The 23,138-nt window shown below is 40.8% G+C and overlaps 1 protein-coding gene across 1 annotated transcript in view; it reads left to right on the top strand.

Moving 5' to 3' along the window:
* Nucleotides 1–23,138, top strand: part of hibch (3-hydroxyisobutyryl-CoA hydrolase) — a 56,358-nt gene that overhangs the window by 16,623 nt on the left and 16,597 nt on the right. Inside the window, 8 exon segments of the mRNA XM_034134688.1 lie at nt 1,253–1,460; nt 2,608–2,650; nt 3,238–3,369; nt 4,485–4,532; nt 4,534–4,570; nt 5,144–5,224; nt 5,708–5,760; nt 15,771–15,849. Of these exon segments, the coding sequence (XP_033990579.1) occupies nt 1,429–1,460; nt 2,608–2,650; nt 3,238–3,369; nt 4,485–4,532; nt 4,534–4,570; nt 5,144–5,224; nt 5,708–5,760; nt 15,771–15,849 (505 nt within the window). The 5' untranslated portion in view covers nt 1,253–1,428.

Raw genomic sequence — 23,138 nt, 5'->3', positions numbered from 1 at the left:
TTTTTGGCGAATTGCAACTTTAAGGTGCATACCGCCACCTACTGTACTCGCCGTGAAGTTGTTTGCGGCCTGCCAGTAAACCCAAAGCAGAAGAAGAAGAAGTGACGTCAGCGGCTCATTTGCCTAATCCACCCCCAGGAACTCATTTTGGTGTGAACGCGATCTGCTTTAGTTCATCAGAACTAAAAGAGCTCTCATGAACTAAAGTTCTCATGAACTACTGTGGGAAAAGTACTTGGTGTGAACGCCCCAATTGTGCTGTCAGTTGACAATCATTGATAGGCACCTGTCGGTCTCCTGTCCTTTCTGAAAGTCATAAAGATGACATTAGTCATTTAGATTAGATAGATAGATAGATAGATCGTACTTTATTGATCCCAAATTGGGAAATTGTTTTTGTTACAGCAGCATAAAAGGCATTTTACAATAAAACAAAACTACAAAATATACAAGAATAGAAATAAAATAAAATAAAATATACATGTCGAAATAGAAAATATGAGATAAACATAAGATTACTTATGTCATAAGATTACTAAACATAAGATTACTTATGTCCTCAATTACCATGGGATTACTGAAACCACCATGAATGAAAGAAATGGTAGAAATTAATCTAATCTGAATTTTGAAGCATTCCTTTCCATCCCCTCCCTCTTAATATATCAATAAACATTAGGATGTGATGCTCCTGACTACCATACAAGTTTAAGAAGATAATATTTGTTTTAAAGAATTCAAAGCAATAAACAACAGTAACAGGCTCTTTAACCAAGGCAATGTTAGCCTAACATGTATACTGTATGTTAACAAGGAAGGTAAAATAGCTGTGTATGTATATTTTCTACTTTTTTTAATACTATTTTAATTCTATTTGAGATGTTTACATTTTGGATTGTTTATTTCTAGTCTTTTACCTTCTCTAATATACAGTACAATGCCTTGACTTTTGCTGCTGCAATGCAAACATTTCCCAAATTGGTATCAATAATTCTTATTTTATCTTAATCCTCAAATATTAGCGAATTTTTTTTTTTAAAACATATTGATGTAACTACATACACATATCGATATGTTGTATAAATATTGCAAATCAAAACCTTTATGTACCACTAATTAATTACCAAAAATCGCAGTTCTATCTCCTGTTATTAATGCATTCAAATGGCCCGCCACGAACTTCCGGGAACTATCTGAGTCTCCATGAACCACGTGACGATCAAGCATTTTCGCAACTCTTCTTCTATTACAGGGCTCTGGGTGGTGCGTACTCACCTCGTGACGTCAGTGCACCGACCAATCAGGGCTCGGTCGGTGTCTCGTCCAGGAAGTAAACGCTGACAGTCCAGAGCAGAGGAAAGGCAAGAGCAAAGAAAACGGTATCAGAGAGTGCAGTTACCTGCTACAGGACATAATACAAATATAATAATGTCTTTAACCGTTTTGACGTCTGCCTACAGGTATGTGACTGTGTCTCTGCGTGTATCATTTAAAGTTTGTTGTCCTGAGTTTGCTAGTTGTGTACAATGTGAAGCCTCTCTAGCTTGTTATACAATATCAAATAAGCTGGAAAGGTTGAATTCAGTCACTGAGATGATAGCTACTGTCAGTGAAAGCGTCATGATGTAAAGGTTGAATTCAGTCACTGAGATGATAGCTACTGTCAGTGAAAGCGTCATGATGCAAAGGTTGTACTTACTGTGAGCATGCATCCACCTCCCTATATCACTGATGTTGTTCTGGATGGGAACTTGGCCAAAATGCATTTGATTGATTCTGAGTCTGAAGAACAGAACTGGGAAGTAACACATTTACTCAAGTACTGTACAATTTTGAGATACTTGTACTTTACTTGAGTAGTTCCATTTTATGCTATTTTGTACATCGACTCTAATGCAGTTCAGAGGTACATGGTGTACTTCTACTCCACTACATGTATTTAATACCTGTAGTTACTTTACAGATCTGGATGAATTATGTGAAATCTAATCAAGTGTTAAATCAGACTTTAGTTCCACCTGGAGTAAATTCACAAGCTACCCTGCAGTATACATTACATTTCATTACATTACATGTTACTTGTTAGATGCTTTTATCCAAAGCGACTTACATACTCAATACTGTGGGCAATCCCCACAGGAGCAATTTGGGGTGAAGTGTCTTGCCCAGGGACACAACGACATGCTGACTGCAGTGGGGTTTGAACCTGTGACCTCCTGATCCCAACACCAAGGCTCTATCCACTGCACCACACGTCAAAGTCATTCAAACTAGCTGCACCTTTACCAGCTTTGAGAACACTTTCATGATCAATCATTATAAAACATATCATATATATTATTCTGAAATGGACCAATCTGCACAATGACTACTTTTACTGTCACTACTTTAACTATATTTTGATGCTAATACTTTTCTACTTTTCTACTTTTACTTGAGTAACATCTTGACTGCAGGACTTTTACTTGTAACAGAGTATTCCTGCACTCTGGTACTTCTACTTTGAATTAACTATAAGATCTGAGTACTTCACCCACCTCTGCTGAAGAATCACATGTTTTCAGATGCTAGATGTCCAGTGTGTTTATGAATGATTGTGTCCTTCAGACTGAGGACCCTGTGCAGACTGCAGAGAATCCAGGGCCACATGGTGAGAAGCCCCTCATGACCTACCTTTCTGGATCAGTCTATGGATCCTGAATGTTGTTTTGTGGCTAATGTTTATTTATGCTAATGTGCAGTTAGCGTGCACTTGAATGTGTTACTTTAGCTCTCATCATGCATATCATTTGAAGGATTGTCAAGTCATACTCATTCATATAGAAATATTTGTGACCTCTGATTTGCCTCTTGCCACATTGTATTATAGAAAAGATGAAGGCCTACTTTTGTATATCCTTTTATTGGTGATTGGAAAAAATGCTAAATTAACCAAAGCCACCCATATTGTATAGACCAAACAATATATTATAGAATATTACATTTCAGATGTATGCCCCTCAAATTATGCCTTCACATCAAACTATGACTTTATTATACATGTATTTGATTATTAATGTATTTATTTAAGTGATGCTTTGTCATCAGTGGAATTCAGTTTCGATCAGTTTTCTCTACGGTCTGTCAAAGTTCTTATCCTTGGCTGACTATATACATCAGCTGTAGAGCTATTTCTGAGTTGATTCAAGTGTTCTATAAAGGCGTTTATACTATTGCTCCGTCTCTGTTTCGGATCAGATGTCGAGTCAGGTGGGCTCCGGGGTTCTTCTGGAGAAAGTGGGCTGTGCAGGTGTGATCACCTTAAACAGACCCAAGGCCCTGAATGCCCTGAACATGCCCATGGTCCAACATATCTACCCTCAGCTCAAGGTAGGGGACGCTCGGTTAATGCTAACTTCTTCTGGGTTAAAGGTCAAGGCCTCAGCTGTGGTACATGCCATTTGTTACAGCAACATGTGACTGATTATAAACGGCTTCCAGTATCTCACTTAGTTTGGCTTGATAAAGGTCTTGATTTTGTTGAGTCTTTTTTTCTCAAAAACCTGTAGAGGACTTGCTAACAAAATACTTCAAAAAATATTCATATTCTTTTATATAACACCTTTTATATACTTTAAGATAATACATTTATATACTTTTACGGAGTGTTTTAAAACACTTCTGAATATATATAAATATAAAAGTACATTTCTTATACTAAACTATTCGGTTTAATCATTGGCCATCACTCTGATATACATTGTATGTACTGTGTTTTTTTTAAATTTTAAACCATATCTGATTACCATTGTTCGAGGGAGAGGCTTCAGGTTTTCATTGCCAACGACTGTTTCTCTGTAACTGTTGTGAATATGATAAATGAACTACTGAAAAAACCTGCTACAATAATGTAGCCGTTTAGCAATGGGCTAACTTTAACTTCCTGAAAAACAGAGAAGTTTGATGTCATGTGATACCAGAAGACACACATACGATTATTTTTAAGGATACAGTCATCCCTTAAATCGCAAAAAGAAAGACAAAAAGAATACATATTTATCCTTTTACCTGTTGTGCAATTCATTTAGATGATTTTGTTCTGAGTTGCCCAGTGGAGAAATTAACTATCTCTACTATTCTAATGGTGGTGCTCAAAGCGTCAAACATATATTTAAAGGAACTCAACTGCAGTGTTGTTCTCCTGAAATCATGTCATGACTAGATTGATCAAGATTATCCACAGAGCTCGTTGTGGGCATTTTTATGTTGGAACTATTTCTATCAAATGATGACTTCCAATGGCTGACATACAGGAGCTGAGGCTCATGCTTCCTTCAGCATCGTAGAAAGAAAATAGTTCCTACAGAAGAATGCTCAAACAACGTCTGTGAATTCTTTTTAGTAACAGGGTACAAAAAGCAGATGAAAAATATATCTGTCGCTTCAACATAACATTTGTTTTTGATGATGCCTTCCTTTGAATGTGCTGCTGTTCGTGCTTGTAGAAATGGGAAACTGACGATGAGACGGACATAGTGATCATCAGAGGAGCAGGGGGGGAAGGCCTTCTGTGCAGGGGGAGACATCAGAGGTAAGCAGAACCATTGAAGGATCAATCACTGTGCTCTGTGAGGACCCTGTTTGGGCCTCATGTGTGTTATCAAACATTCACATTAAATAGGTGAGCACCAGTTTCTCCTAGAGGAAATCAAGCCGCAATTAAAGAAAACACAAAAAATAATGTAATAAATAAAAACGTTTATATGAATATTTGTATTTTATTTGATCTTCTTAGTGCACATTCTTACTTTAACTTCTTATCTCTATATAAATATTTGTATTTGATTATAATTCATACACACTAAACTGTCACATTCACTCAATTTCTCCCAGGATAAATAAAGTATTCTGATTTGATAATGATTATTAACAGAAAGATTATGTCAGAAATAAGATGGGAGACGCAAATCCTTATTTGAAAACCTAAGCTTCAAATGTGAAGAAAAACATGTAATTCTGTGAAGCCTTAGAAATATGTTTGAACTCTTTTTGATTGTGAGATATTGTCCACTCTGTTACCTGAATGTAATATAAAACAGAGGCGTTGACAGTGTGACTAATCCATGTTGCTTCATTCCTGCTTTGATCTGTTTTCTCCTATCAGCCGTCACAGAAGCAGGGAAAGTGGGAGCCCCTTTGGCAGAGGACTTTTTCCGTGAGGAATACACCCTCAACAACGCTATTGGTAAGCATTACAAGCACAATCACACCTGTATTATCAATCACAACTACTACTGCTTAATTACTGATAGTCTCACTTGATACATTTATATATCGTTGTTCATTTCATCTCATCTCATTTTTCATTTGCTTATACCACATATATATGTTTACAATCAACACATTTATATATTATTACAAAAAGCTGTATTTTCTTTCACTTTTAAGTGTTGAATTTTACATTCTACTTGATCCTATTTCATTTCAAATGAACATAGTTTTCTTAATCTTACATATTTACTTGGAAAAAGTGTGCACTATTTTCTTGTGATTTTTCTTTGATGTCTTAAGTATATTATATGCTGCACCCTGGAGGAGCCTGGGAATTAAGACATGTCAACAAATATGCTGTAGATATTTTAGACATATGACAATAAAGCCGTTGAGATTTGAATCTGGTAAAACACCCAGGCCTCTACTTTGCATGTCTTGATTCTCTGTTTTATAGGGACATGCAGGAAACCATATATCGCCCTTATTGGAGGAATAACAATGGGAGGGGTGAGTACATTTAATATGAATGTGTAAAGTTTATATTATACATTTGGGTTGCCATTACACCGTTTCTTTTTGTGTATGCGTGTGTCATGATGAGACATGAAAGCGACCATACCAGCATTTTTTGCAGCCTGGGTGCCTTGTTAAGTTAACATTTATTTTTCTGTGCGGTGTGATACTGGAATGTGCCTGTAGGTGTCAGTAGAGATCTATCTGCCACTGTCGCCTGCTGCCAGCGGCAAGGTGGCCTCTGATTGGATGAAATATGGAGTGACAGAGCATTGTTGCTGCCACTGTTATTTCCCTCCAGGTGTCAGATACATTCAGAATTTAAATTGGTATCTTTGCCCTACATTAAGTATGATATCACATACAATTATTTACTGTAATTTATTAATATAGTTACCCCCCCCCCCCTACAGGTCACAGAAGATGTGTGGCTTTGGATGAGTCTGTTAATTCTTCAATGACACTGACCTTGACTGTGAGTTTACTCCTGAGGCTGCTCAGCCTCTACAAGGTCATTACTCACTGTGTGTTTGTGTGTGTGTATGGGGGGGGGGGCACATACTGACTATGAAGCCAAGTTTGAGCCAAGTGTCAACCCTAGCTCTAGCCAACCTTTTTAGACACATTATGGTTTGGTCCAAAACAAGATTTGTTTTCGATGCAATCGATACTATATATAATCCTAAGTATCCGTTTAACCATCTGCAGTATTGGGATTGGGAGTAGCTCCAAAAGATTATACATTTGAGCAGCCAGGCAAAAATACCGTCTGTTTTAGCCAGGTGACTTATACTGAGGGTGTGTCCTTTTTTTCCCCGGGTTACATTTGGAATGGTTCACATTTGATGTGTAGTTATTCACAGGAGGATAAATCCTAAAGGATGTGAAGCTCATCTAGTTGGCTGGTTTTTTCATAGATTTAGACAGCCATGATGACAATGACACCCCCACTTACTCCTTTTCCTTTCCAATAGAGACGGAAGCTGTAATTCATGTGTCAGAACAAAGCTGACAGTGTGTGGTAGCAGCGCAGTAATGGAGGCCGCTGAGTGCTTGGTCCTGATGTATGCTGCTCCACTTGGTGTGGCACACTTCAGTTCTCCATCCCAGTGGAAAACCCTTAAAAGCTGCGATGCTCGTCTAACCCCCTCCACTGCTTATAACACATATTTATTATGGGTTTATGGCTCTGGGAGTGATTTGAAGAGCAGCTCTCCTATCTGTCATGTCAGTATACAGACATTACTGTTGACGCAAACTATTCTCACGGCGATTGCTGTTTAATGCGTAGTTAAAACAGGCTGGTTCTATATTTGGAAAAGACCAAGAGTCCCTGAACTGCACTGAGCTCAGGGCAGAACTCCCATGTCGCAACACGGTTCTGGCGCTAATGATAACAAACCGCCAGAGAGTAAAGACATGTTCTGAGGAGGTCAAAGATCTCTCACACACACACACACACACACACACACACACACACACACACACACACACACACACACACACACACACACACACACTTCGTCTATCTGTTGGCCCCTCTCTGACATCTCATCTCACGAACACCATTCATCGCTTTTCCAAGTTTTGAAATCCCTAGAATTAAAGTCTGTGAATCCTGAAATGTCATTAATCCCTTTCAGCTGTGCTTTGCGTCAGAGCAGACAGAAACTTGTTGGGTCTTTTTAGCATGTTTGACCAAAAGGGGCCATATTCTATTCTTGTTCAGGTTCATATTTGTATTTTGTGTCTCGACTGAGTCTTGCTTTAATGCCCTGTCTGCTCTGATTGGATTCCCAGCTCTTTTGTGATTGATCAACTGCTTAGAGATGTCCCGCCCTTAGCCTGTCATGTACAATGTGTTGGAGCGCTAGCCAATAGAGGTGCAATTTACATAGTGATGTCATTATGTTACGGAAGTAAACAAAGGAGTCCAATGGAGGCGTTTCATCCAGGGGGGGAGAGAGAAACTTTGAGATTTTAGTCTTTGCAGACCATTTACATAGACACAAACCTATATAACACACTACAGAAAAGGACAAGCCCACAAAGCAGAATAGGGCCCCTTTAAGATTGAATATAGGAGCATTCAGTCGTACATTAGGCTCCTCAAATTCAGAATACACTGCTGCCTAACCTCCATCAATTGGCAGCAACCCAATTGATGGATGTTTGTCCCATGACTCTAATGTCTTTCCTCTGGAGAACAGAGCTCTTGTTTGCTAATGTCTCCATCATCTAATGAGAAGACAAGAGAGAGAGCCAACATAAAACAACATCCTCAGGGCGGATTCTGATCCCTGCATAAAGCTTCTCATCTCATCAAAAGTGTTATATCAATATTTGGTTTGTATCCAGTAAGCCAAATATGATGAAGACTTGACAAAGCCTCCCAGATTCTGACCCAGTGGAAACTCTTCCCTGCCAGGTTGTACATTTTGCAGCCTGTTCTGTTTGTAAGCATTAGCTATAAACATGCTGGTCCGCTCTCTTTTGCACATTCCCATTGTTTACAGCAGGAAGTGGAGACATGTTCTTATATGGTGCTTGGTGGCACCGCACCAGCACATAGCAATGTTCCACTACTTTTATGGTGAATACTTTTTATGGGTAATGTGACATTAAACGAAGCCCTCATTCCTCTGGTATCATCAAGTGAGCATTGCAAGAAGACTATTTTAATCTTTTTTGTTCATTTCTCTCAAAAATGTTGTTATTTGTATACTTTGGAAAAATGGCTATGCGGTTGATCCTCTATTATATTAAGTGCACTTCATTTTACATGACTCATTCTGTATCCAAGGAAAAATAAGAGGGATTGTTTTACTAAAACCTTACCAAATAGAACTTTGACCAGTATCATTAACTACATTATCAAACAAATACTAGTATAAAAAGGCAGTAAAATATGTAAATGAGCGGACTGGAAAAGCGCCAGTGTCACTTGTAACATTAACCGTGGCTCTGTTCTACTAAGTGTTTCAGGAAGTCATTAGTGTGACAGTGTCCCAAAATGCACAAAACAAGACCCTGGAGACTGAAGATGATGGTTTCAGCCAATATTATTTGTACCATTATATACTGTAACTCGATGCAGTCACGTCTTAAGATTTATGATTTTGAAATCTTTGTGATTTTTAGGGAGCCCAGGATTGACCATAGAGAGAAAGAAATGTATTAATCAGAGCCATGATTTGAATTTGTCTGCACAATATGGAATTCATGGCCTAAGTCGTTCCCATATATCAAGAAAACCTTGCAAATAAAAAAATAAAGAATATACAGAGAGCAGGTACAGTAGTGTTCTCCCTGCAGCATGAAGTGTGGGACACCTCCTTAAAGTTATTATTATTAATCTAAAACCAAGGTGAAGTGCCTAAATATTTGGAAGGTAACGTTGTAGAAGCAGGAAAAAGTTAGCCATATTTTTCAAAGTATCTTTTTGAAGAGAAATCCAGAAAGCCACTCCCCCAAAATGATTATTGTTAAACATATCATAATGGACATAAACAGTGAGCATGGCTCCTGTTAGTACTCACAGCTGTCAAGCTAGGTGCTAATGAGAGACTCATTTCAACAGCCACAGGTACATGAGTGTTTTTGTCAATGGAGGAGCGCAAGGTTGAAGCAGCAGACGGCTAACGGCTAGTGACCTGTGGCGACACCCACCTCTCACTCAAAGCTCACAAAGGCTTGATTTTTTTTCCTACTTCATTCCTGTGCAAATACAAATCATCACAAATGCAACATTTCGTCATATGTGGTTTTTGGAAAATCTTTTGAATTCCTGGTTCAACCTTACAAAGCTAACTGGATTTGTGAGAAATGAACCCAGACGTGTTGCCAAAGCACAGTCGTCATGTAATTCATGACCTGAGCTGACAGAAGTCTCAGTCTGTCTCTTCTGTTTGGGATCTGGTTCTTTCAGGAGACAAATGACTCCAGGCGGTCTGTTTGGTCTCCAGCCATCAGATGTTCTTAATCCTCTGTGGTCATTTGTAACACAGACCCCCCCGCGGCTCTGCCCTCCTCTACACTCTGCTCACTGAGAGCAGGGTGAGGACAGGTCGAGGAATGAAATCACACTTATTGTTGGCAGGGATTCTGCCCTCAGCATGTGGCATCCAAACACAGTTTTATTTATGAGCCAAAAAGCAGCTTCAGTTTGTTTACCGTGTTCCATTTGTTCCGTTAGTTTTATTTATGTGCTAAGTTTTGCTTTATATTTGCGGTGTGTTTTTCTCTTTTCCTCGATCTAATGGGAGCTAGCTGACCAAACTGGTAGCAGTTTCTTCTTTGTTGTTGCCTTTTTTCCGTCCATGGTACTTTTTCTGTTCTGTATCAAGCTTATATTGTTTGGCTGCTTGAATGGAATTCCTTAAAACCCAAATGTATTATTACACGAGTGCCTAGTTACCAACAAATCAGGATCAAAAAGTTGTGAAATTACATTTTTAGGTGACCATGGTAAAACAAACTTTGCATTAAAAAGTCAAAACGTGATTTAGCAACATTTTTATTATGCAATTTGTATTTGAACCAGGCCATCATATTACTTTGTCATTGCAGTGTTTGCCTAATTTCACTGCCACAGATTATTTAGGAAACATCCAGTTTTGAGACTTTAATATCACAGATGGGCTAATGCACGTACCTCAGTTTCTCAGGTAATGAACTCTGGGGATAACAGCTAATATGATAATAGCTCAGCTCATATCCATCTATCCATTAGTGGACCAAAGGTCACAACTGTTCTGTTTTTGTTTTTGGGTTGCCGTTTAATTGCATTTGGTCTGACATGGCCCCTTGTCATGTAGTGAATATCAGGAGGAATGTGTCTTTGGACAGACATTTTCTATACGATTACATTGAAATAAGACACACACACACACACACACACACACACACACACACATACACACACCCTAGGGATAACTGTTATCATTTTCTAGATGTAATAGGACATCCTTCAGCTATGTAGCATTGGAAGAGGGGAACAGGATAAGCAAGTAAGTAATAGGGACTATATTGTAATATTTCTCGATCAGGTAACAATGGTTCAACATTTTGGGAACTATGTACAGAATTAGTCCAGATAAATGCAGAATAATATAAAGATTTAATTAGTGTACTTGTTGGTATTTTTAAAACTTCAGGCAGAGCCACGGGAATCAGTTTACCCTGTTTCCAATCTTTGTGCTCAACTAATAATCTGCTGTTTTTTATTGACAGAAAAAGGGAGGGAAATTCCCTCTGGAGGGAAGACAGGGATTTTAGTCTTTGCAGACCATTTACATGCGCAAAAACCTATATTACACACTACTGGAAAGAGAAAACCCCAAACGCGTAATAGGGCCTCTTTAATTTACTAATGTAAGGATAATGATAATAATCCCAATAACTGAAATTCACTTGTATCCTCCTTCAGGGCCGGTCCTAGACATTTTGGTGCCCTAGGCGAGATTATGATTTGGTGCCCCCAAATACACTACAAAAACTGAAACATATTGACATGTTGGTTATATACATAAAGAAGGTTTCAAATGTATTCATTATTGTATGAACATGTTTTAATTGGGGGGTGGATGTCACATCCTCTAGGGCAGGGCTTCTCAAACTCCGGACCAAGGTCCGGATCCGGACCGAAATGCAAATCAATCCGGACCGAACCCTGTGTCCCATTATAAAAAATTAAAAAAGAATTATTATTAAAAAAAAAAAATAATAATTCTGATTCTGATAAATTAATGTACAAGTTAACCGCAAGTTTACCTTGACTTTCTAATGCTTCTAATGCCTTTTTTGCCGAGGTTCAAGGCATTGGCTACAGACAAACAGTGCCATTTCTCCCACTAGTTCAAGCCATCATACTGTATGTATGTATTGAATGTGTGTGTGTGTGTGTATATTACAGGGGCGCCGTTTGCCGACAGGCAAGGCAGGCAAGTGCTTGGACCAGAAGGGGGCCCCAAAAGAAGGTAGATTAAGAAGGTCCACAGCAACGACAACATGAAACACCCTTTAATTTACTGCAACGACATGTCGGGAAAACCCCTCAAGGGGGCCCCATGCATAGAGCGCCGTAAGAAACATTTTCTTAATTTCAGCTTCGCTGCTCCGCTCCGGGGGGGGGGGGGGGGGGGGACTTTACCGATCCGGACCAGTGACCTTGTATAAAGTTCACAAGTGGACCTTTAATAAAAAAGTTTGAGTACCCCTGCTCTCGGGGGCTCCGGGTATGCCCCCCCGGAAAGATTGTTTTGAACATTTTAAAGTAAAATGCTTCAATCTGGTGCACTTTGAGCAGAATTACTAGAGACTAGATCTAGGGCAGGGGTCGGCAACAGGCGGACCGCGGTCCGGATCCGGACCCAGACGCCGACCTATACGGACCCGGACCTATAATCAATACATTAATAGGGGATTTCAATTTTGACGGGGCGATTCTATTTTAACCGCCGCCGACAGGGGGCGAAAGAGACGAGTGAGAGCGATACAGGGAGAGAAACACAGAAGAAGAGATGAGAGTGGCAGATAGAAGAGGAGAGGAAAGTGAGTGAAGAGAATAATTAGCGATACAGGGAGAGAAGCGGTGAATGTGAATACATTTTGGAATACTTTTTGGAATTATTGGTGGAAAAGTTTCCTCATAAAATGTAATATTCATTACCAGCAGAACTGTGTGCACACTGCACAGCGCTGCAGCATGTCTGTGAGGCCCCGCCCCCGCACGCAGATCAGAGAGAGAGATCTCTTTTAAAATATATAGAAACGGAGATGGTTCGATAAAATGTGCAAGATAACGTTTATGTAGCATTTCTTTATTGTCGAAATGATGACATTTCATAACGGGATCAAATCAAAGTGAATGGCCTGCTGCTGCTGAATGCATGGGGCAAGTGTCTGGAAACAGTTTTAAAAGTTATTACGTCGTTTCAGATAATAAATAATAATGGTAATTCATTCTATTTAGGGGCGCCTTTCAAAGCACCCAAGGACACCTGACAATTCATAACATATTCTAAGGAAAGGTTTAAGAGAGTACAAATAATGCAGTCCGGGTGATGTTTTTTATGTGGGGTGCAGATGAGAGGGAGCTGTCCAGAATGACCCAAATATGTTGTGTTTGAGTTGTGCTCTTGATAAGCCATTAAAACAGTAAAATAAGTGTCTCCTGTTCACCAAAACATCCCCATCTGTTATGGAAAAATAAAGTATTCCAAAAGTATTCTAAAAGTAATCTGAATACGTTACTTTTTTAAGACACGTAACTCTAACTGTATTCGGATTACTTTCAGAGCCATGTATTCAATAACCGATTACATTTAGTAACCCTCCCAACCCTGATTAAAAGTGCCAAAACGCCACTATGAGACAAAACACAAAGTGTTTGACCAAACATTCCCTCTCAAGTCAGAACTGAGGTCACAAAAAATAAGCAGTCTCAGAGCCCAATATGATCAGTCCACCAGGATCAAAAACTGGTAAAAACTAAATATGGTTCCAGCGCAGGCTAACCGAGGCTAACCAATGAGCACCTGCATGTGTGTATGAGAATGGCCCTGACACCATTTCAGCCCAGATTTAAACTGAGGGACTGCAATATAAGAGGGAAAGAAAGAGAAACTTTAAAACTGTTCAATTGTTATGATGTGTAAAGACTGATATGTTCTATAATCGTCTGAAACTGTTAAGTCATGATGTGAAACGGTTAACAAAGCTATTTTATTTATTTCTTTATTTTATTTTTAAATGCAGCCCGAGAGGAACATTACACATATCCACAGTATTTACTGTATATCTGTATAGTTCAATGTTAATTGACAATAAATATTGTTGTTTTTGAATTGTACTTTCTTTATTTGATTGGCAGTCAGTTGTTGATTACATGCAGACGTTGATAAAGCTACAGGCTACTTCAATATATATCACACTAATTCATAAAGCAACTTAGACATTTTGATGTTCCGGACCTTTGCATGGGGAGATTTTCTCTAACTGGACCTCGTTGAATTTTAGTTGAATACCCCTGATCTAGGGGGTACAACTCTAAACACCCATATGAAGATAACTTAGACAACTAGACTAAAGATAACTTAGACTAAAGTGAACTATCTAAACCCTCAGAGTCCTTTACCTCACTGAGCTGTAGTTATCAGCCTCAATCCAACAACAATCCGCGGTACCGATGCGCGCCCTCTCTCTCTCTCTCTCTCTCTCTCTCTCTCTCTCTCTCTCTCTCTCTCTCTCTCTCTCTCTCTCTCTCTCTCTCTCTCTCTCTCTCTCTCTCTCTTGCTCGCTCGGAGGCCCGCTCGCACTTTGGCTGTGAGCTGCGGGCACCAGATAAGTCAACATCCTCCACTTTCATCACTTACAGCGCCCATCGTACAGGGCAAATTAAAAGTGTAACCGGGGTGAAAAGGGTGTTACCTTGACTTAATTATGAATGTTGTTACATCAAGGCTGTAAATTAGGATGAGCCAAACAGTCAAAAATGTTTTTTTCCCTCCCAGAACTACCAGCGCAGCGCCCCCCCAGATCTGGCACCCTAGGCGACCGCCTATGTCGCCTATGCCAAAGACCGGCCCTGTCCTCCTTACAGACACTACTATTTAAAAAGGGAAAGTAAGAAATAGTTGACCCAGGAAAAAAACATGAAGATAAAATGTTAGTATTTGGTTGTCCAAAGTTTTTTGAAGCAAACTTACAACAGAGACATATTTCTTGGCATATGTGATATTCAGTCTTACACGAGGATAAAATACACAAACATGTGAAGGAATGAATCAGCAGCATCATTCCAGCCCAACCTTCAGACCCTCCCAGACATTAATCAAGTCCCTTACCGAGGTATTGGATTTCTCTCTCACATGACCAGTAAAAACCTGCTCCTCAGTAACATATTCCTCTGTCTGTGAATGATGACTTGATTCATGAGAAGTCCTTCCAGAATGCTGAAGGTCAGTGAAGTAATGTGATTACCTTCTGCGGTTGGATCCACAGAATATATCATCTTTTATATCTTGAGCTGAGCACAGTATCCATCTTGTGTGTCTCTTGCTGGGTGTGGTTTCATTGTAATTCTTTTATGATGACACCCTCTTTTAAATCAATTCATTACTTGTATCCATAATCATTGACATTGTCTCATCAGCAGGTTATTACAACATTAGAATGACTCAGGACTGTTCTCCTGCTGTTTTGATAAAAGACAGCTGGTTGTGTTATTGTCATTGGAAAATGTTGTCTAGACTTTGTGGGATGGCACGATATATAGGAATTTGGTGCGGGACAGGATAAAAAACAACACACAATAAGTTCAAAGTTCAAAGAAAGCCTTATTTAATGAGTTGTTTTATTTCAGAGCAACTTAAAAAATGTCTGTCTCTTTGAAGTCAGGCTGATCTATTTTGTGTAGTTCGTCTATAGTCCAAATCACTAATTTCATTACAACCTACACGGTAATTGACCTGTCTGTGCACCACATGTTTTATGCGTAGAGGTGGAGGATGAATGCAAGGGAACGATGTTTCCATGGTTACCTTATAATTTAACACACACACACACACACACACACACACACACACACACACACACACACACACACACACACACACACACACAGACACACAGTCCTGATTGTACTGGAAGTGTCCTCTGGCCAACACTGCTCATTAGCCTCCACCTCTCTCTCTGCTGGGAGCCATAACAAACACACACAAACACATAGTAACGCAGATTCGGCCTGGTTTCATTCTTTATTGATTAGAATTTGTTGGTCACAGGCTGAAGGTCACTGTGACCTCCCAAAACACATAATTGGCCATATCTCAAGAGTGAATGTGTAAATGATGCTCATTTCATATTGTCGAATATGGTCAGATAGAGTGGCACAATTTTGACGGACATGGATATAAACTCCGACTAGTTCACGGAGCCATACCAGCCAAAGGCAGTAATCCTATTTTTGATCTTTGTGTAACCCTGTTGTCCTCCACTTGCAGGGCGTGGGTCTGTCCGTTCATGGACGGTTTCGAGTGGCCACTGAGAAGACGCTGTTTGCCATGCCAGAGACTGCCATTGGTAAGACTGACCAGCTGCTCCAGCTCCTGGGGGGGGGGGGGGGGCCAGGTGGCCACAGGTTGGCCACAGGTTGGCCACAGGTTGGCCACAGGTTGGCCCCAGGTTGGCCCCAGGTTGGCCCTCATCAGTGTGAGCGGGTATCTAGACCAGGGGTCGGCAACCCCTGGCACGAGTGCCACCATTGGCGTGCGGCACCGTAACCAGTGGCACACTAGGAATAAGTGTGCAAAAATATTTACATTTTATTTTCGGATCCTGAACGAGACCGCCGCCAGAGCGCGTCTCCCCGTTACCTGCAGAAGGAAGCCATGCACGCAACGCAGCCCCGCTCTCTTTAACTCCAGTCGACTTTCTGCCGCTTTCCTCAGTGGTGAAACGATCAGGGGTGAAGTGCTGCCGGAGCGCGCCCGCACAAATTGTGGTAAGCTACCCATAAGGAGCTGTACAAATGCCGCAGTTTTTGCGTGGCTGTGTCTTTAGTTGAAAGCCCAGTGGCGATCTGCTCATCTCTCATCGAAAATAATATGCTACACAGGGGCGGACTGGCCAACTGTGTGTTCTGGAGAATCACAAAACGGACGGTCGTCATTATTATTATGCCGTTTAAACCAATTATTTAAATTTGTTTATAAAACGGACAAGTCAAATCAAGCAATCTGATTGGTTCTTTGCCGTGATATAATGAGCGTATATCACGGGTAGAATTGTAGTTACTTTTCACAAGTCATGTATCCCTCCGCGTCTGAGAAAAGCTACAACCGTTACAACTGTTAAATTACGTCCGTTACGAAACGAACTAACTAACAAAGCTTAAGATGGAAACATTTAAGGTTAACTTCGACCTCCGGGGTGGCCTTACTATGGAGGAGTGGATTGAGCAGTGCCTATCTCCAGAAAAAAAAGCACCTAAACGACGACATGCAGAGCTAATGCACTGATGCTGGACAGTTTTTCAGTGGGTGCACAATAAACGGCAACATACAAATGAATGTAAATAAATAGCCAAATAATCGATCAACGCTCTCTGTCTAATATGTTCGCTAGCTGTTAGTGTTGTTGCATAGCAACCACCTCGCACTATGTTTTGTGCAGAAGGCAACGGAGGGACTATTTTATTTTGAACATCATTATTTACTAATAAAAATTAGTATTTAATTTAAATTGGAGTGTGTATTTTTCTTTCATATTGCCACACTTGGTAAGCGTTTTATAAAAGCAATAGCTCACTTCAGGCCTGTCGTGAGCTATTGCTTAATTAAACCGCATCATGTAAGTTGCGCTGACAGGTGAAAGAGGTCCACAGCGAGGCCTGCTGACCGTTCACGAGCGCACGTTAGCTCCATGAAAATCAAAATGGTCCGATCGTCATTCAAATCATGCAATGATATTTCACTTATATTAACTTTGCAAGAAAGGGCACTTGGTCTTTGCGGAGGTCTCTGCTTTTTTGCTGCCTAAATGAATTATTCCAAGCAAACTTTGTCTAAAAAAAATGAAGGTTTATTGCACCAACAAAAGCAGAATGCATACCATTGCCAAGGACCATGCTCCTTGGATGGTCCCATTACCTTTGTTTGGAATTTGTATTTCCGACTTCAGTGTGTTCATGAGCCGTATGTTCTAATCTAGAAACAACATGGACATGCAAACAACGCTGTGTTGTCATTAATTGTGTTCAAACAACACTTTGTTCTGACTTAAGGGGGCATTTGCATTAATATTCTTAGACCCCCTTTACACGAGAACGAAACGGGTTGTATCCGCATAGTTTCTCTTGCGTATAGCCCTTTTATTTACACGAGGCCGTAACAAAACGATAGAAACGGACCCCACAAACGATAACGGGTTCCAAGGTGGATAGATTTGCAAACGAAACGCTCTGGGGGGTCAAACGGCTCCGTGTAATCGCCTCTATACGCTCATTTCCCAATAGATGAAGCCATAGCCCCGCCTCTCCCCACCTCTGCTGCTCACTGCTGTAGCATGGTCAGTAGCATGGTCAGTAGCTACTGTCAGTAGCTACTGCTAGTGCTACTGCTACTGACCATGCTACAGATGTTAGTACAACATCTACAGCTCGACCATGCTACAGATGTTAGTACAAAATCTACAGCTCCTCTACCACAACCATCAGCAACAAGTGGACATGGAGAATTACATGAACTACATGTTGCTAAATCCACCGCGGCGCATAAACAGAAGGGCAACCATGGCAACCATGCTCCGGGGTCTTCTTCGCTGCTTTTGGTGTATTTTGTGGCGGAAGTTACAGCGCCAGTTACAGGCCCGGCATATGTACTACAGCGTTTCCAGCGGTCGTGTGAACAGACACGTTAAATGAAACGAATGCGTGTGAACGGAAGACTAAAAAAAGACTAAACTAAAAAATGACAAAAAAAAACGCATACTGTGCATAAACGCAAACGTTCCCGTGTAAAGGCAGCCTGAGTTGGAAAATTTTTTTTGACACCAAATGAAAGGTACTGGCAATGGTAACAAAGGTAAAACTCAAATTGTGTAATGGCATAGTGATCAATTTGCTACACCCTTCCACCAAGTATCATGATCTGTATAATGTACATGTATTTAAACTACATGACCTAGCACTCTTGATATACTGCAAACACGCATATAAAGACATGACTAACAAATCTCACAGCACACGTATATATTCCTAAATGTATTCTTGTTTTAAGAGGATTAAAATAAAACTATTATTAAGATGCAATCCTTGGTGACGGCTATCCACATTTATTTCGTTTAAATCAATGCACAGGAAAAGGACCTATTTTGGGTGGGTTTTTTATTTTATGAAACCAGAAGAAATTGCAATAATACATAATTCTACTTTATCACTATCTAAATAGCTTGCTTCAAGTAGAAAGCATCAGAAGATGTCTTGGTGTTTTACAGCGCAGGATAAGCTTTAGTTTGCTCTTTAGCTAATTAGACAGATGGCCGTCTCCTGAGGCTCTGATGAGATTAGTAACAAATCTCCAACAACTAATGAATCACAGCTGACGTTAAACTAGCTGCTTCTCACCCAGACGGTTTATCACAGTTCTATAATTGTGTAAGAGTATAATTGTATTTAACTATTTGCAGCAATATGTAATACCAAAGCATTCATCCCACAAGTTGAGTGGCAAGAAAGAGACTGTGAACCAAACAGCTCTCCTCAGTGGATTCACTGCATGAAGATGACTAATGGATATTGAGGTGGAACTAGAGCTTCATTGATGATCACTTTAAACTCTTGACAGACTTTCTGCCCTAATTTCATTATATTTGTGTTGGAATAAGGTGGAAGAGTTTTGAGTATTTTGTGCAGAAGGCTGATCAGTCGTACTGCAGCTTTAATGCTTATTTGTTACGGCCCGTCCACACGGCGGCATGCGTTGAAGCTTGCCGGCGGGGGGGGCTGAAACTCGACCAACAACCAATCACATGAATCTCCCGCCCCGGACACACAAGCACGCGGTTTGATTGGCTAGAGCTTGTACTGGCATATGATTCGATTGGCTGACGTTTCCGCCGAAGCTTCAAAAGTTGAACATTGCTCAACTTTTGCAGCGAGCAACGCTTCTGAAGCTACGCTTCGCTCCCACAATGCAGTTCGGTGAAACGTTACGTCACCGCATTCAAAGTGAATGGGCAGAAGCGTTGAAGCTTCAACGCACGCCGCCGTGCGGTCGGGCCGTTAGTATTGAAAAGGCTCCCTCGTCAAAAAACTGTCTTATTTCTCCATTAGATTGTGGAATATTGCAGAAACTAAGATCTGTGGCAAATATGTTAATGATAATTGTTTTGTTCAGCAGGATAATCTCCACATATTTATAGAACTTTCATTATTTTCAAAACATAAATGCAATTGCCAGGAGTAAAAAGCTATCGTAAGCTATAAATAAACTACATTGACTTTGACATCACAGTTGCATGGCTGCGCATCACCAATGCTAAGCTAATATCGGCTAATGTTTGAAATGATGGCTTTTAATAGTCTCATTTATTTACTTGTTAGCGACCACCGTTTTTATGAAGCGAAAAAGCGTCAGACATCGCAAGCTTGGTTGATACTGATGTATTTTATGTTGTAGAAAAAAATGTGAAAACTCTCATCAGCTTGTTAAGCACAGCATCAAGCTTATTCCTGAGGATTCTAAGGGTAGGACTATATAATAAATCTTCTGCAGATGCTTTGCTCCGTGTGGTGGTGTGCAGTAGAATCACATGTCTGGAGATGATGTTGTCAGCAGTGGAAAAGAGTGCAGGAAGGAAAGGCTGAGGTGCTTGTTAAAACTGTTTGCTGTTGTGTGTGTGTGTGTGAGTGTGTGGGATTTTCGAAAAGGCAAGGCCACGATAAAGAGTAGGAGGAAATGAGACGGCAATTCAATTGCACCAGATTGGCTATAATATGAGGGGATTGATGTACTGTGTGTGTGTGTGTATGTTTATTAGGGTGTGTCTTTCATCTTGTTTTCTTCCTAATCCATGCATGCAACTGTAGTGTTTTTCAGTGCTTGCAGCTGAAGTAGCACATCAAATATGTAACGCAAAGTCACATCTTTCATCGAGAAAGAATCCGCCTGCGTCTTTAAAACTCTAAGGCAGGAAATCTTTGCTAATCCTCAGCCTGCTGGGGTCACACCTCGCTATTTTTTTAACTTACCATACAGTCTTGTTATATCCTTAGCAGGTGGAAACCTCTAAGTACAAGTAGAAGTACCAGAGTGTAGAAATACTCAGTTACAAGAAAAAGTCCTGCATTCAAAATGTTACTCAAAGTAGAAAAGTATTAGCATCAACATATACTTTAAAGTGGACCTATCATGCTATATTTAAATGATATATTGTAGGGCCATACCTATATAAGGTATATTTATACGTTTCTGTTTTCAAAATACCAAACAGATCATGCATTTTAGCCATGCCTCATTTCGCTCTATGTGCTGTTTGCTGTCTACGGGTCTGATTCTGCTGACCACGCCCCCCTGCAGGAGAGGTGAGCCGTGCTCTGATCAGCTGCTGGGCAGTCAGAAGAGGGGGAGAAAAAGAGATCTCCGTCCTCCGTGTTTTATTATATAGAGTCGTTATTCATTTGTTTTAAAGCTCAATAAATAACAAAGAAGAACTTTGACCGGCACTTTTCTAATTTTGTCCGGAAGATTTAAACTTTAACGGACATCTTGACCGGCGAAAGAAACTGAAACTGAAACTCTGCCGCACGGTCCCCTCGTTCCTTGGAAGAGGTGGAGAGGTGGGTGTTTGTCATCTGCTGGTGGACTAACCGGAGAGAATTACAGTGCTTGCCTCGACGGGGAGGGATTGCATTGAATTAAAGCAGCGGGAGCAAACGCTTGCCTCGGGGAGGGAGAAAAAAAGCCACAGCGGAGAATAAACAGAAGGGTAACCATGGTAACTATGGGCGGGAAGTCTTCTTCGCTGCTTTTGTGGCAGACTACAGCGCCACTTACAGGCCTGGCATATGTACTACAGCGTCTCCAGCGCTTTCAAGCGGCAATGGCCGGCCGTGGCCCAACCCCACATTCCCCTGATAGGTGGAGAGTTGGCCCAATAGCCGTAGCGCCACTTCTGTGACGACATAGAAGTGTTCAAATCTGGATCAGTCTATCAGATCCGTTGCAGCCCCTTTTTTAGAGATTTGGGTATGGAGGAAAATATGGCGCATTTCCATTGCAGCGCGTAGCTCGCTTTAAGCGTGCCGTGTCGTGCCGTCCCCTTTTTTGGTTGTGCTTCCACTAGGCCTCGTTCCGGCGCGGCACGGCGCGGGGCCACTTTTTCCCCTCTTTTCTGGCCCTAGAAAATGGTGGTTCTATCGAGGCCAACAAACAGGGCTGAGTCAGGCTGAGTATGCTAAACTAGAGAGAGGAGCGCTGGCAAGAGGGCTAGAAACTACAACAAGATGGACATATTTGACCGTGATTTAATTGTAATACACGTTTCAAAATGATGCCGAAGTAACAACATACTGATACCGGTTAGTAAAAACCATGAATTAATGCTTTGTCAAGTCTGCAGACAGGCGGCAGGCGAAAAACCTTTTAAAATTCGTGTTTTTCTAGATGGAGATTGGCTAAGCTAACGCAGTATATGCCCCGACCGTCCACACTCACAACAACGGCCTATACAGACATAAATAAAGCAGCGACTGTATTCACCATGACACAGGCAGTCTGTGGTGTGTACTTGTTTAACTTTTGTCGAGTTTCTGAACATATATAAGGAGCTGTGAGCTCTGAGTGCTCACAGCTAACGGCTGTGTTGTGTTTCTGGATTTCTCATTGAAGATGACGTCACGGCTCCGCCTACACTGCGTTACTATAGTAACTACCCCAGTTCCTAAACTGTAATGGAAGCGCAGCATGAAGTGAGTCGGCCCTGTTAAGGCCCAACGCGGCCAAGCCGTACCGAGCCGTACCGAGTGTGGCCGAGGCCGACCGTGTAGTGGAAATGCGCCAATAGAGAGGGTTGTGTTTTCTGACACTTGGTGAGTTCCCTGGAACACCGGGGACACATATTATTCATGTATAAAAGACGTACAAAAGTGCATTTTGCATGATAGGTCCCCTTTAAGGCGAGACACGGCAGGCAAAAACATCGTTTTTCATGCACTCGTCAATTTTGAGATTGTGTGCTATTTTGATTCCTAACATGTTTTCTTTCAGGCTTTTGGAAGGAAAACGTACAAAATACACATTTAGATGTTTATTTTTACTATAGTTGTTTGCGCTGTTTGCACCATGTAATCAGAGGTATCGTTGGAAAGCTCCGGTTGTGGCCGAATAGTCCGTTTTGCTTAGGAACCTTCCTAACGGAGTGAAATGACCCCGAAGTACCTCAGCGGCAGCCATGATAAGAGCCGTTCAAATTCTCTAGATGATAGGAAAGGAGGTTTCAAACTTCCTTTATAACCTCCTTTAGCGTAGGAACCACTGGATCTCCCTTTACGAAAGGAGAGGAGAGAATGCTGCCCCACAATGCCTTGCGGCCGCAGCATTTACCATCACACAACAGTCGGCCGTTCACGGAAACAACCGATTATGACCGAGAAATGATATCATGAAAGTTACGGTGCTTATTAAGCTTTTTAAAACGTAGGCCTATGTGGTAAGTTGCCAAAGTGCTTTGTTTTGAAAGATCATCAGTATTATAATCAAAAAGAGAAATATGAACGTTAGTTTTTACTGAAATTATCAAATAAAGTCAACATTTCACAGTCTTTACTGAGCTGTGTGGGGTTTGTTAAACTTTTAAAAGATGTTTGAATG

This window comes from Trematomus bernacchii, unplaced genomic scaffold (assembly GCF_902827165.1).
Source record: "Trematomus bernacchii unplaced genomic scaffold, fTreBer1.1, whole genome shotgun sequence".
NCBI classification, from domain to species: domain Eukaryota; kingdom Metazoa; phylum Chordata; class Actinopteri; order Perciformes; family Nototheniidae; genus Trematomus; species Trematomus bernacchii.
Note: the sequence above shows the minus strand (reverse complement) of the source record. Positions and strands in the feature narration are given on the sequence as shown.